General features: G+C 44.0%; 1 protein-coding gene across 11 annotated transcripts in view; it reads left to right on the top strand.

Annotated features, from left to right (window-relative positions):
• SRGAP2 (SLIT-ROBO Rho GTPase activating protein 2) overlaps positions 1-14,417 on the top strand; it is a 233,339-nt gene that overhangs the window by 157,240 nt on the left and 61,682 nt on the right. For all 11 annotated transcript variants that reach the window (XM_077887124.1, XM_077887122.1, XM_077887123.1 and 8 more), the window contains exons 6-7: positions 5,620-5,835; positions 6,432-6,560. In XM_077887124.1, coding sequence (XP_077743250.1) covers positions 5,620-5,835; positions 6,432-6,560 — 345 coding nt within the window. The remainder of the gene's footprint in view (positions 1-5,619; positions 5,836-6,431; positions 6,561-14,417) is intronic.

The following is a 14,417-nucleotide window of genomic DNA, read 5'->3' as shown; positions in this document are numbered from 1 at the left end:
GCGATAGCCCCCTACAACAAAGAATTATCTTGCCTAAAATGTCAGTAGTACCAAGATTGAAAAGCGCTGGTCTGTTGACTGGAGTCCACCAAACTAGGCCACCAGATTCCACCTGATGTGCCACTAGCTACACCTGGAGGATGCGGTGACCTCCATGACCCAGGTCCCCATATACTTCATACACTGATATCTCCAATCACATTTTCTGAAATATCAGACAGTAGTTAACGGTCAAGTGAGTGTGCGGATTCTGTAGGCCATTTGGAAGTTCAGAGGATAGAATTATGAGTTCTTTCTTCTGTAGGATGAGGTACGTGTAGGCCTGGCCTCAGTAAGGCACCATGGCATTAGGGTGGCTGACTATCCCAGTTTGCCTAGGACCTGAAGGGTTTTCCAGGGCATGGGACTTTGAGTGCTACACCTAGGAAAGCCCTTGGTAAGCCAGGATAATTGGTCACTCAACATGGTGATTTCATCAAGTAGAAACTTGGCACTATTATATGCTGGCTTTGGGAAGCTACTTGCAGAATGTTCTTTCTCCTTCTCTCAGAGGAGCTAAGAGAACAACAGAGATCTTTTGATAAGGAGCTTTTACCTTATTTACTTTTTGGGAAGGCAAAAGGGGCCCTTGCTTCAGTGACCCTGTGGGCAATAAAAGTTATTTGTGGGCATGGAATAAAGGGAACCAAGAATATAAGGAACCCGCCATGTCCGGTGCTCTCCTTAGCTCGTATCTCCCCTAATGCTCAAAATATTTCTTTTTGGGAGACTGATTACCTAAGGGGGATAATTTAAGTATTTTTGAACCTTGATGATCCAAGGGGCAGAGCCTCGGTGTTCTCAAATAAAGATGCTTTTCGGCAAGAGGCCCAGACTCACACCATAAGTGGCCAGCTGCCCCTCTGTACCCTCCTTTTTTATGCCTGAAGGACCTTTGATTTTCCTGACTTGGCATTCTGTGCGAGGGGCTGCTTCCCACAGCTGCCATTCAGAGAGCAGCTCAAGTGAGCATTCTCCTCCATATGTTTTTCCCCCCATAATGAGCCTAGCTAGTTTGTAGGCCATGGCATAAGTGGTTTTCATTTTCCAACTGGTGACCCCAAATGCCTTTGAAGTTGGAACACACAAAGAACTCTGGAATTCTCTGCCTCATTTGTACTCATAGTTTGTATCTGGAAAAGCCCAGCAAGTACCCACAGGAAGGAAGGTATGTGGGAGTATGGGAGCCACATGGATTGGCTAAGTAGGAAGAGTCAAGCCCTATAATTAAGAAAGAAAGAAGAGGTGTTGTGACACTGGGGTATTGTTGCCCTAGAAGTTCTGTTCTTCTGTACTCCCCCTGAATATATGGCTCCTTGATCTGGTGCAGCAGCTGTCTGCTGGCGGAGCCGCTGAAGACTGCTATTTAGCACCTGCTCTCTTGAAATAATGTCAATGAATAGTACCCTCACTCTGCTTGCCTGTTTGTCTCCAGCACTAGGCACTAGCAATACGAAGACAAATAAGAGATGTCCCTGAACTAAAGGCATTTAGTTTTAATAGAAGAGACACAAGAGTAAAGCAGCAAGTAAAATATGAGGTGATAACATTTACATGTCTTCCCAGAAGAAGGGCATAAAATCGGGCTCCTTAGAGAGATATTTGAATTGAATCTTAATTGCCAAGATCTCTCTTCTTGTTCTCTAAATGTTCCTCTTTTATTGCATTCTGTTCTTATTTCATGATACAGTGTCTTTTCGTTTTTCATTGATGTATCTAGAGATACTATTCATTGGTTTTGAAGGTTTCTTCTTTCTGTATACCTTCTGTTCCCTCTCAATGGTTTTGGCCTTTCATATTAGATATTTTTCTTAAATGTTTGGTAATCTTTAGCTGCCTTTTCATATATTTTTTTAAGATTTTATTTATTCATGAGAGACACAGAGAGAGAGGCAGAGACACAGGCAGAGGGAGAAGCAGGCTCCATGCAGGGAGCCCAACGTGAGACTCGATCCCGGGTCTCCAGGATCACGCCCTGGGCTACAGGTGGTGCTAAACCGCTGAGCCACCGGGGCTGCCCTACCTTTTCATATTTTAAAGGGAGGCATTGAAAAGCTAGTTGGAAGTTCTGTGCCAACGGTGGTCTTTACTGTAGGGTGATCTGACTGGGTGTGTCCTTAGGGAAGCCCTGATATCAGTATTTCTAGGTCTTTTATCTTGGATAGTCAGATTCCCCAGACAAGGCTCTCCTGACCTCCTGCCTCGTCTGTGACCTGCCTAGTCTGTGAAGGTGCCAGGGCCATCACAACATTCAGTATAGCATTTTCAGTTGATCTTCCTATTCTAAGTTCAGTACCCCCTATCCTCAGCTGAGCCTGGTGTCCCAATCCATAGGCCTTCTATAAGAGAATATGCCTCTAGTTCTCCACAATGGAGGGGGAGGGGTGGGATCTGGGAATCTAACAATTCTTAGGCTTTCAGTAGTTTCTCTTGTTTTAGCTCCACCTTCATCCCACTGCCACCACCAGTTCCTCTTGGGGCTTCTGTGATGTAAGGCTGGTTGCTTCTTGCCTCTGCCTACTTTGGTTTAGGGTTTGGTAGATAATTTACTACTTGCCTCCCTGCTTTTTAGGTGCTGCTTTCATTCTTTTTGTTTTCCTCAGTTTATATCTAAATAATAATAATAATAATAATAAATTCTTTTCTATTATTTTAGTCTGGCTTGGGGAGAGAGCAGAGCAGAGCTAATGGCATGAATTAAGATTTCATTTTTTTGAAGTAAAGTGAATTCTCTTTGTAGAACTGAGAATTTCAACTTCTGGATTTTTTCCCTAGTTTATATTTGCCTCACTATATGTATATATTTCTCCAGGTCCTATTTTGACTTCTCTATTTCTCCCAATTGTTTTGGCATCACTTATTCAAGCTTTGGCCTCTGGATACCTCAGTTTTTCCTTGAGTTGAAGGATACTAGCTATACTTCTTCCATATTTCCACAGAGGAGAGACCTGGTGTCATCAAGTCATTTGGGCAACCACATTGATTTTAAAACTACCAACTATGTACATGACACATTTCCCAACTGTGGAGAAGAGAACACAGAAGAGGTGCTTACCCTTAGGAATTCATAGTTTTATTTAGATGAGGTAGTGTAACTCTTTTAAAGAAAGTTCTTTAGTGGAAAGGAGCAATACAAATCACAAATCACTAATTTTTATTACTTCATTGTTGTCTTCCGGGTATTATTCCTTTGAGTCCTTTTTTATCTCATATTCATTCTTAGTGTTTCTTCTTTATCCATCATGCATCCTCATGAAATGGAAAATCACTTTTTAAAAACTCATTCATTTTTATAACTGTTCATTCAAGCTTTTGAATCCACATTCAGATAAAAAGAAAAAAAGTAGTCTCCTGAATACCCTTCTTCAGTCTGGATAACAGATGACTCTTCTTCACTTCTTAGTCAACCTGGAATCTGGAGGACTGTTTGAATTACTTAGAAGGGTTTTTAATGGTACCAGGTATTAAATATCACTTCTCCTCTGTAGAGAATATACAGAGTTGATCTTATACTTACAGGAAATAATGTCAGGTTGAAAATAACGTGAAGCTGATTTAAAACATTCTGTATCCAAAATGAGACATCTAAACTCTAATGTACTTTGACTTTGTCAATGTCCCAGTATTCTTTATTCTTTCCACTACCTCTCGCTGATTCTAAGGCATTAGTACATCCATAAGGTCCCTCTAACCCAGGGTTTCTCAACCTTGGTACCATGGACATTTTGGGTAGACAGCTTTATTATGGGGTCTTGTGCACTGGCTGTTTAGCAGTCTCCCTGGCCTCTACCCACAGGATGCCAGAGCAAGCTCCCAAGTTGTAACCATTAAAATCCTAAGGGATTTAAGGGATCTCTAAGGGATCCCTGGGTGGCTCAGTGAATAGAGCCTGCCTTCAGCCCAGGGCATGATCCTGGAGTCCCGGGATCCAGTCCTGCGCCGGGCTCCCTGTGTGGAGCCTGCTTCTCCCTCTACCTGTGTCTCTGCCTCTCTCAATCTCTATGTGTGTCTCTCATGAATGAATGAGTGAATGAATGAATGAATAAATAAATAAATAAATAATAAATATCTTAAAAAAAACAAAGGTCTCTAGATTAGCCCCCAGTTGGGACCACCACTCTAACACAAAGCCATTGATAAAACCAGTTCCTCTTTTCAAACTAGTCTTGGTTAAACCTAACCTTTCCTACCAACTAACCCGGCTCTGGTCTATTTAGAGGAAGACACTGGTGCCTAGTAGCTCAGAATGTGGACTTTATGGTCTGACAAACCTGAGTTTGAATCCTGATTCTGCCATTTACTAGTTGCGTGACCTTGGGTGAGATAGTTTAATCCCTTTGAGCCTCGGCTTCCCCATCTTTAAAAGTAGAGATAATGACATGTCTCATAGAGTTGATGTGAGGGTTCAATGAGGCGACACACATAAAGCCTCTGACACACAGCACATACTAAGTAAGCGATAGAAATTATTATCAATATTATGCCCCTCCTCCCCTCTGTTATTCAGTCTGCAACCCAACCCCACATACATGCATCCCACACTCTCTTTCTCCCTCTTAAAGAGATTGCACAGCATCAAAATATCGGCACTCTTACACTTCAGCTTGCTTAGTTGTAATCAGCATTTTTAATTCCCAGATAGAAGCTAGAGACTCCCTGTGTGGAAACAGAGCTCCAGCAGGGAAGAGCAGGCACCGTGTGGCTGGAAGTATGCTTGGGAGGAAATATACACAAGTTCTAGGCTTCTTTGTTAAGAAAAGAGATTGGACTCCCCAACAGTGGCTTTGGTGGGAAACTTGAAAATTGCATTTCTCTCCTTTAACATTTCTTCCTTCCTGTGGCAACTCTGGTTTCACCTGATGTGGGTTTTATTCCTTCTTAGGCTCTTACCTGAATTGTTGGCTGGATTAACAGTCTTCATAGGGTTGTTTTCTAGATCACAGGGTTGCTGTATTTGTGTGTATAGCACTTGGCACAAAGCCAAGCATATACTACGTGCTCAAGAAATGAAAGCTGCTGCTGTCGTTGTAGTGAGTTCAATGTACCTGAAGCAGACAGACGGGATCCCTAGAATGCTAGGCCAGCACAAAGAGCTTTTGGAGCCTTTCTTCTTCCCCATTTTATATCTGAAAGGTCTGAAAAGATTGGCTATTCTGCAGGCTGTGCTGGCCTCCCCAGGGTTCCTACCCTGCTTGGGAAGGGCTTTGTTCTTGAGATCCAAGTGGTGAGGGGGTTTCTTGTGTCTTTGGTGTTGTGTGATGGCAAAGTGATAGAAATTACTTAGCCGATATGAAAGAGGAATGATTATAGGTGTTAATAAATAGAAATAAATAATACATGATGGAAGACATGAAGCCATTTTAATAAGACTTATTGGCTCAGTTCAAATGCTGCTTTCCTGTGCTTTGGGTGGTCTTTAATATACAATATTTGCTGAACCAAACACTTAAGAATTTTTCCCTTAAGGGCATGAGGATATTGCTTCATGTGGGACAGGTCCCTGAATCTGTTAGTCTGTAAAGCAGAGAATTGACCCCATTGGCTTGACCTCTGGGGGCGGGGGTGGGGGATGTCTTGCAGGTCATGAAGACATATCACATGTACAATGCCGACAGCATCAGTGCTCAGAGCAAGCTAAAGGAGGCAGAGAAGCAGGAGGAGAAGCAAATCGGAAAATCGGTAAAGCAGGAAGACCGGCAGACCCCACGCTCCCCTGACTCCTCATCCAATGTCCGCATTGAAGAGAAGCACGTCCGAAGAAGCTCGGTGAAGAAGATTGAGAAGATGAAGGAGAAGGTGTGTATGTTTCAGCATCTGTGGGGGCTGGGGAGGAGCACTCTGGGAGTCAGGGCTAATAGAAGTTTTCCAGTAGGGGCTATGAAGAGAAGGACAAAGAAACTCTGGTTTCTTTAGTGCCTAATGGTCAAACGTGAGTCTTTGCCATCTGCCCTGGAAGAAATTCTAGGTACTGGAGGAACATGGGCATGGAGGCTCCAAGTTTTTCACCTGTAGCAGATCCACAAGAAACATTAGAAACCTTTCTCATACCTGGCAGAGGGACTGCAGACCTAGGGTTTGGCTTCAGGTGCCCTGTATCCTGGGGCAGATGTAGTGATGCCTTCTTCCGGGTCCAGTACAAGGATGGAGAATGGTGTTAGTAGTTACAATCAAAGTGGGACGTGCATCTAAAGTAGGGAGCCTCATTAACCTTTCCTGAATTGATCTACATTATGCCCTTGAATCTCATTAAACAGAATTAGAACCCAATTTAAGGCAGACGCGCATAGGGAGTAGCAGTACAATTGTGGTTCTCGAATGTACTGTACTTTCATCTTTTAGAGAACAGTCTCCCCTTTAAAAAAAGTAGAATTGAACTTTTGTTCCCTTTTCAGCGCCAAGCCAAGTACACAGAGAATAAGTTGAAGGCCATTAAAGCCCGGAATGAGTACTTACTGGCTCTGGAGGCAACCAATGCGTCTGTCTTCAAGTACTACATCCACGACCTGTCTGACCTTATTGATGTAAGTGCTTAAAGCTGGGGGCTCAAGGGCATCTTCTTCCTGGTTTTGGAGAATTGTCCGGATGTTCCCTAGTCTGTTGCTCAGGCATCTTCAAGCATTTTTAGAAGAATTATGAAGATAGTAGCTGTGGTCCATTAGGGGCTTGCCATGTTTCAGATACCAGGTGAAGCCCTTTATACTTTATCTTATTCAGTTCTTACTAGGATCCTGAGAGGAAGGCACTCGTCCATTTTTAGAGTTTAAAATTCAGTTTATTTGATTTATTTTTTTTTAAGATTTTATTTATTTATTCATGAGAGACACACAGAGAGAGAGAGGCAGAGACATAGGCAGAGGGAGAAGCAGGCTCTTGCATGGACCTGATGCAGGACTCGATCCCAGGACCACAGGATCACGACCTTAGCCGAAGGCAGATGCTCAACCACTGAGCCACCCAGGCGTCCCTAAAATTCAGAGTCTAGATGACTCATCCAGAATCAGCTAATAAGTGACAGAGCCAAGATTTATCCCTGGGGCTGATTATTAAACCCATGCTCATAACTGTAGTGCACGTCTCTCCCAGGAAATATTTCCTTAGATCAGCCACTTGCATGTAGGAGTGAGTGGCAAGAGCTAAAGAGCTAAAATGCCATACCTCATATTTAGATAGTTAATATCTCTTGGTATTATTTCATTTGACTATCACATCACCCTGTGGATCAGTGTTACTATCTCCAATTTGAAGATTAGGAATCTAGGCTCAAGGTTACCTGCCCTCAGTTACACTGCAAATGAGGGCCCTGGTCAGTAGGAAGCTGGATGCCCTTGACGTAGGGCCCATGCCTTCTGACATATGGCCCAAAGATGATGAGAAAAGCAGATGAGTAGACACCTGTGTTTTGCATGGCTTAGACACAAGGAATATGCTTTTTGTCTTTGACCTTGGGGGTCAGCCTTGCAATCTCTCTCACCTGCAGACTCCCAGCCGGTCCATTGCCTGAGCCAGCCTGGACTATAGCTGCAAGAGTACGCTCTTCCCTCCAGTCTTCAAAGTGGGGGGCCTGGAGTCAGCTGACTTTGTGTCAGCAGCCACCCTCTGGGGCTTCGGGCGGACCTGAGCTGGTATCCTCTCTGAGGCCTGCTATTTGCCTCTAGCTGTTAGCGGGCAGCCACTGGACTTTCCTGGCCAGACCTTGCCCCCTTGCCCAACTTAGTTTCTCAGTGAATGAACCTACCACACTTCACACATGAGTATTTGGTGTGTGGTCTAAGATTCAGGTCATATGGGGCTTATCACTGAACTGTTTTGCTCACTTTGCTCCCCTCTCCCCCACTTCTTTCTGGCAAACAGAAAAATTGGACTAAATCATTGGTACTGAAATCTGACTCCACATGCTTGGGGAACATTTCTAAAATAGTTCCTTGAGCCAGGGATTTTTGATTCAATAGATGTCAGCCTCTTCATGCCCCGGGTATCATTGCCTTACTGGGTAAGTGGAGCCCTGATGCCTGTTCAGGCACCACTTTGTTCTCCTTGCTTGTTGATGCCAATCTGAACACTGTCCTTCAGTGGAGGTCAGAGCCCTACACAGGATCCTTTCTCCTCGTGAGGGGAATGGTTCTTTGCTACTGGGAGAGACACCTGTTCTCAGCACAAGGAAGAGAATCAGTTCTTTCTATGTTCCATTTCTGCTACTTATCTCACATTTGTTGAAAAAGAAAATTAGGCCATGCAGTCCATTACACTTCTTCCTCTGGTTTGTCCTTTCCTTTCTTGCCCCCAGGGTAACTTCCTCACCCCTTTCACCAAAATGCCGATCTGGGAGTGGGGTGAGAGAGAGACCTTGGCAATCCATAGACCCTCCATCAGATGTGAGTAGGTATTTTAAAATGTCTAAGAAACAAGCTATTTTGCTACTTATTCTCACTTTAAAGAAGAAGAATAAGAAAGGTATGTTAAGAGCCTGTCTTCATGGGATGTGGTATGAAGTCTCATGAAAAAGCAGCCTGCCAGCCTCCTTAACACTCGGGGTGTGGGTGTAGGCTACTGTGAGCAAGTCTGGGTTGGCACCATTCCAGGCCACTCAGTAAGTTGCTTTTGTTTTGTTTGTTGTTTGTTTTGTTTTTATTTTTTCTAAGGTGAGGACAGATTCATTACTCTTTTTTTTGTTTTTTTAAGCTGGTAACATTATTCGGCTAAGTAAATATTTATTTGGAATGAGGCTATGTGCTTAGCATCAAGGGTACAAAAGGTATAAAATAATTTTTGCCCTAGAGGTATTCATAGACATTGTATGATATTTTCTATGTAATTGGCTAATTGCAGCGTTAAAGGTAAGCCCAAGGGGCCCCAGGACAGTGTTCTTCAAACTATAGGTCATGATCCATCAGGGGGGAGTCATGAAATCACTTTTATGGGTTTGACTTATTTTTTTTAATGAAGGGATTAGAATAGAATAGGAAAGAAAATAAAATATGTGAGTACATCATACTAGTAAGATTAAATTTTATTTTGTGAATTTGTTATGTTAGGGGTGTGTGTGTGTGTGTGTGTGTGTGTGTGTGTGTGTGTATGACAAGATGTATTTCTTACTGTGAGTTAGAAGTCAAAAAAAGTTTGAGTCCCTGCACTAAGAACAGAGGAATGTCTCTTAGTCTCTGTAAACTCCATGAGGGCAGGAACCAAGTCCTCTCTTTACCTTAATACATAAACTGGGGCACCTGGCTGGCTCAGTCAGAAGACATACGACTCTTGATCTCAGGGTTATGAATTCAAGTCCCATGTTGGGTGTAGAGATAACTTAAATATATATATTTTTTAAACTTTATATATTGGGATGCCTGGGTGGCTCAGTAGTTGAGTGTCTGCCTTTAGCTCAGGGCGTGACCCTGGAGTCCCAGGATCGAGTCCCACATCAGACTCCCTGCATGGAGCCTGCTTCTCCTCCTGCCTATGCCTCTGCCTCTTTCTCTCTGTGTCTCTCATGAATAAATAAATAAAATCTTTAAAAAAACTTTATATATTAAGATATTCTTTTTTTAAAAAACATGCACAGTGCTTAATACATAGCTGAGCACATAGTATAATTCATTGAAGGAAGAAAGGAATAGAAGGAGGAGGAAGAACGTGATTTCGTAAGGCAAGATTTTTTCCCCCTTTTTATGCCTTTTAATACAACCTGCAGATATAATTTATATACACTGCTTGAACTTAAGTGTTAATAGTTTCAAGAGTTTTGATAAATTCCAGCACCCTGGTAACCTACATGTCCATCAAAATAGAGAACATTTCCGTTACCTCAAAAAGTTCCTCTATTTTCTTCCCACTCAGTCCCTTACCCCAAGGCAACCACTGTTCTGATTTCTTTCAACATAAATTAGTTTTGCCTATTGTAGAACTTCGTAAAGATGGGATTTTATAGTATATACTTTTCATACCTGGCCCCCTTTTTATCCAGCATGATGTTTTTGAGCATCGCCACTGCTCGTCTGTGTATCAGTAGTTTTCTAAATGACCCAGGCAATAAAAATGGCCCAAAGAACACTTTGGCAGCAAACCAATCGGTAGGGCGGGAGTGGGGAGCCTGGGTACCTTGGCTTTCTGATCTTGACAGTATCCAGAACTTGCTTTATGACGTAGGATGAGTCTTGTGCCAGTCTGTCGCCATCCATGTTACATGCACCATGCTGTCTCCTTCCTCCTGGTGCGGAAGCGCAATGTGTGCTAAGGGCATTGAGGATAAGTCAAAGGAAGTTATTTTTATCGACACCAGTGCACGGACACAAGGACTACCCTTTGACTTCATTTTATAAGATAATAAGATTTAAACTTAGACTGTAGAAACCCACACGAAGCATCTAACACACACCAGAGAAACCTTGACTTCAGGCCAAAAAGACATTCTGAGCTGACTTGATGGAGTCTAAGAACTGTAGGCTCATTGGAATGTGGCTTTCCTCCCCCGTACTCCTGTGGCTTTCCCAACCCAGGAGCAGATGGATGAATGAAGAACAGGGCATTGTGCTCATGCATAGCTGGAGGTTTGTGAAGGCTACATACATGGGTAGAGAGAGTCTGTGACACCTTGTGCACCCAAGTTGGACATGAGGGAACTCAGCCTTCTTCACAGGAAATTTTATAAAGGGCATTTATTTTTCTCTTCTGTGTGAACTAGAAGTGGATATTATGAAATACCCTTTTTTTTTCTAGGCCTTCTCTAGAGTCTCTTCATGAGGACGTGAACCAGTAAAGGGTTAATGAGCTGTCAACTCAAGTCATCACACATCTGGATGGGCTATCATTAAATTCTTATAAAAATTTGATTTCCCCTGAGAGAGTTTTCATCAAACATTTATATAACCCAGAAATGGCCAGGGGAGCTCAGCGTGGCCACAGAACTCATCAGAAGCCACCAAAAGCATACTTTGTCCCCATTGTGAGGAAAATAATGTGCTGCCTCTACTCACTGGGATTCTCTTGGGAACAGAGATGAAATATTCAAATCTCGTTTACCTAACCTTGCCAGAAATTGCTTCTTTGCTAAGGCCTCAGTTTCTGGCTGTCGCACTCACAGAGATTTGTGGATAGCCACGGCTCTGTAAAACCAATTCCAAGTCTCCCTGGTTGGCTGGAGGCAGAGAGGAGCCAGACGGCACATTGTGAGGCAGACCCCCACTCACTGGCACAGAGAAGCTACAGAACAATTGTATCAGTGAGGCAGCCGGCAGCTGGAGAAAGCTCCCTGCTTTCCATAGGCCATACAGACTGAGCGATATAAGGGGCTTCCAGTGGCCATGTCTACCCACATGACTTAGATTGGTATTCAGCCTAAATGGGTTATTTCCTAAGAGGCTAAAATCAATTGATGTGTATTAAATGCCTACTATGAGCAAGGCTTCTTGGTGAGGGATACAAAGGAGGAATGACACTGGCCAGGCCCTCTTTGAGGCTTGTCTTCTGCTTGGGGTGATAGGAAATGGCAAATCTCAGAGTGAGGCAGTGTGTTTGCTGTCACATGAGGGCTGGTGTGCTTTGGCCCTGAGTAGAGGCCAAGGTTAATAGATGCCAGGGTTGCAGGGCTGGCTGGCTTCCCAGAGGCTGGGAATTAGGTTTGGATTTTGAAGATTGGGTCCATTTCCACCAAGTGAGAAGAGTGGAAAATATGTCAAGAAGGGAGAATGCTGGGGTAAGGGCAGAGGTCAGTGGATTTGGGGATCTTGGTGGTTGATGTCGAAGTATCTGCATGATGCCAAACATATGTAAATACATTGCCTTTTTTCAGCCTCACTATGATCTGTGAGACTGCTGTTGTTCCCCTTGGAGGCCAAGGGGAGTTAAATTCCTTGCTTGTGGTCGTGCAGCTGATTTGAGGCCTGAGGCCTGCTGTTTTCCCATTGTCTATCCTAAGCAGGATCATGTCATTGGTTAGAGCAGAAGAGGCTGAGGAATGGAATAGAGGGGAGATGATGTGGATGGTCAGACTGCAAGGCAGATTATAATTTGTTCTGGCTGTTGACTTTGCTTAACTTCACGGAGCCTCAACTTTCTAGTCTGAGAAAGTAAGATAATACCAACCTCACTAGAGTTATTATGAGGATTCAGATGCAGAATGTCCATAAAGCACTTAGTGCACATCAGGTATACAGTACACACACTTAGTAAAGTCGAGGTGTTTTTAAATTTCCAAAATGAGGAAGGTGGACTTCACTTTAGAAAAAACTAAGCTGGGGCACCTGGGTGGCTCAATTGGTGAAGGTAAAGTATCTGCCTTTGTCTCAGGTCATGATCTCGGGGTCCTGGGATCTTGCCCCATGTCTGCTCTCTGCCCAGCAGGGAGTCTGCTTCTCTCTCTCCCTCTGCTCCTCCCCCCTGCTCATGGTCTTGCTCAATTTCCCTCTCTCTCAAATGAATAACTTTTAAAAAAAATCTTAAAAAAAGAAAGAGAGGAAAAAACTGAAAGCTTTTGTAAGTTCTTTAGCTGGCAAATGGCATAACAAAAGCCATTTCTGAAGACAGTGAAGCAGACAGCACTGGTGTAGAAAAGGGTATGAATCAGGGTAGAGGTAGAGAGAATGAAGAGGAAAGTGGAGTCACCAAAAATAGGTAAAGATGATGAGAGGCACCCCGCCCCCCCCCTAATTCTCTTCTGCACTCAAAAGCTCCCTACTTGCTCAGCCCTATAGGCCATGTTACTTCTGTTCACAGATTCACAGGCATCCAGTTTCATCATCAGCATCTGCATAGAACTAGTCAGGAAGGTTTGCAGGTTCAAGGGCAGCCTGGCTAGACCAGCAGTGTCTTTCGGAGGAGAAATGGCCCCTGCACATGAGTCTCCCAATCAGCTGCTTTTGTCTTGCTTCCATTTGCTCTTCCATCCCAACTGAATTTAATGTCTTTCCATCCTCTGCCCCTAGTTCAGCTGTAACTGCTGTTCTTGAGCTGCAGCCAGGCACCTGCCAGAGCTTGTTGGCATTGACCCAGAGCCCAGCCCAACAGGCGCTGTGTCACTGAGCTTCTTGTGGGATGCTGGGAGGAAAAGCACACGTCACATGCTTTTTCTTCCCCAATCATGGCTGCTCCCAACGTGAACATAATGAGGGGAAGGGCTGGGGAAGTTAATTTGATGCCTGCCTATAGACTGAAACAGTAGTCAGGCAGATGGTCTTACTCTATGCATGGATTCTTCTCTGATGTTTCTTCTCAGGTTCTGGATCTCAAAGCTGCTTAAGCAATAGAAGGGATAATGGATGACAAAGGAATTTGAGTCTCAGGATCCTTTGGGAGAGATGGGGAATATTATAAGATTTTAGAGTGCCATTGCTGAAGACGGCCTTGGGGATTATAATTAGTCCATGTATTTTCAGGCTTTTTCTCTAGCAGAATTCTTTCTTCAAACCAGACCTTACATAGAATCCCAATGTATTAAGTAGACAAAAGAGCAGAGCTGATTTGGTTGAACCAGAGAGAAGGGCTCCCAAGTCCTACTGGTTGCTTCCTTTTACCCCCTTCTCAAGAGCAGCCTGAGCAGTGGCATTGAACTGTACAGCTCTGATCCACAGCTTGTAGACCACTGACCTGGCCAGATCTGTTCATTTGACAGCTGAGGATATAGGTTCAGGGTTGGGGAGTGGCTTTTCCAAGGTTGCTTGATTTCCTGTTCAGTGCTTTTTTTTATACTCTTGCCTCTCTCATACACCCCCCCCCTCCCCAGTTTGCTTTAGAAAGTCAGGATCCTTGACATGATCTGAGTTTTCCCAGTAAGACTGACACTTAGAAATGTTTGGTCTTATAAATGCTGTTTCTGTCGGGGAGGAGCTTTAGTGCAGAAATCCAAGTCTGGAGCGAAGGCTGTCCTCGAATGTCAGGAACTGGTGGGGGTGACAATGGACGACAGAGTCTGATCCCCATTCTCTTCTCCCACTGAAGTTCAGTGTTTGTGTAAACCAGCTGCTCTTGCGACACTTGTGCACTGTGAGCCTGGAATGGTGAAATGGCCTGGTTTGGTTCATAGGTAGTGACTTGACCACAGTGACCTTCAGGGAGTGGCAGGCTGTATTTTCATGGTTGTATTTTGTTAAAATGGTATCCACAGAGAAACCCCTGAAGTGGAAGAGGGTTCCCTTGAACCCTTAGCTCTTCTCATGTTTACGGAATACCCCTGGGCAGCACATGATGAAATAATGTCCTGTTCTGTTGAGTCCTCTTCCTTTCAACCAGCCCATAGCCCTCTGAGGTGTGTCTACCGTTGAACTGGGAATGGAAACCAGAAATTTCACCTGGATCTTGGAAGTCAGAATGTCAGCCTTGTTCCGGCTGCACAGCCAGTCCTGCTGACATGGTCCGAGCTGCCCTGGGGGCCACACTCCCTTTCTGCCCAG

This window comes from Canis aureus, chromosome 38 (assembly GCF_053574225.1).
Source record: "Canis aureus isolate CA01 chromosome 38, VMU_Caureus_v.1.0, whole genome shotgun sequence".
Taxonomy (NCBI): Eukaryota; Metazoa; Chordata; class Mammalia; order Carnivora; family Canidae; genus Canis; species Canis aureus.
Note: the sequence above shows the minus strand (reverse complement) of the source record. Positions and strands in the feature narration are given on the sequence as shown.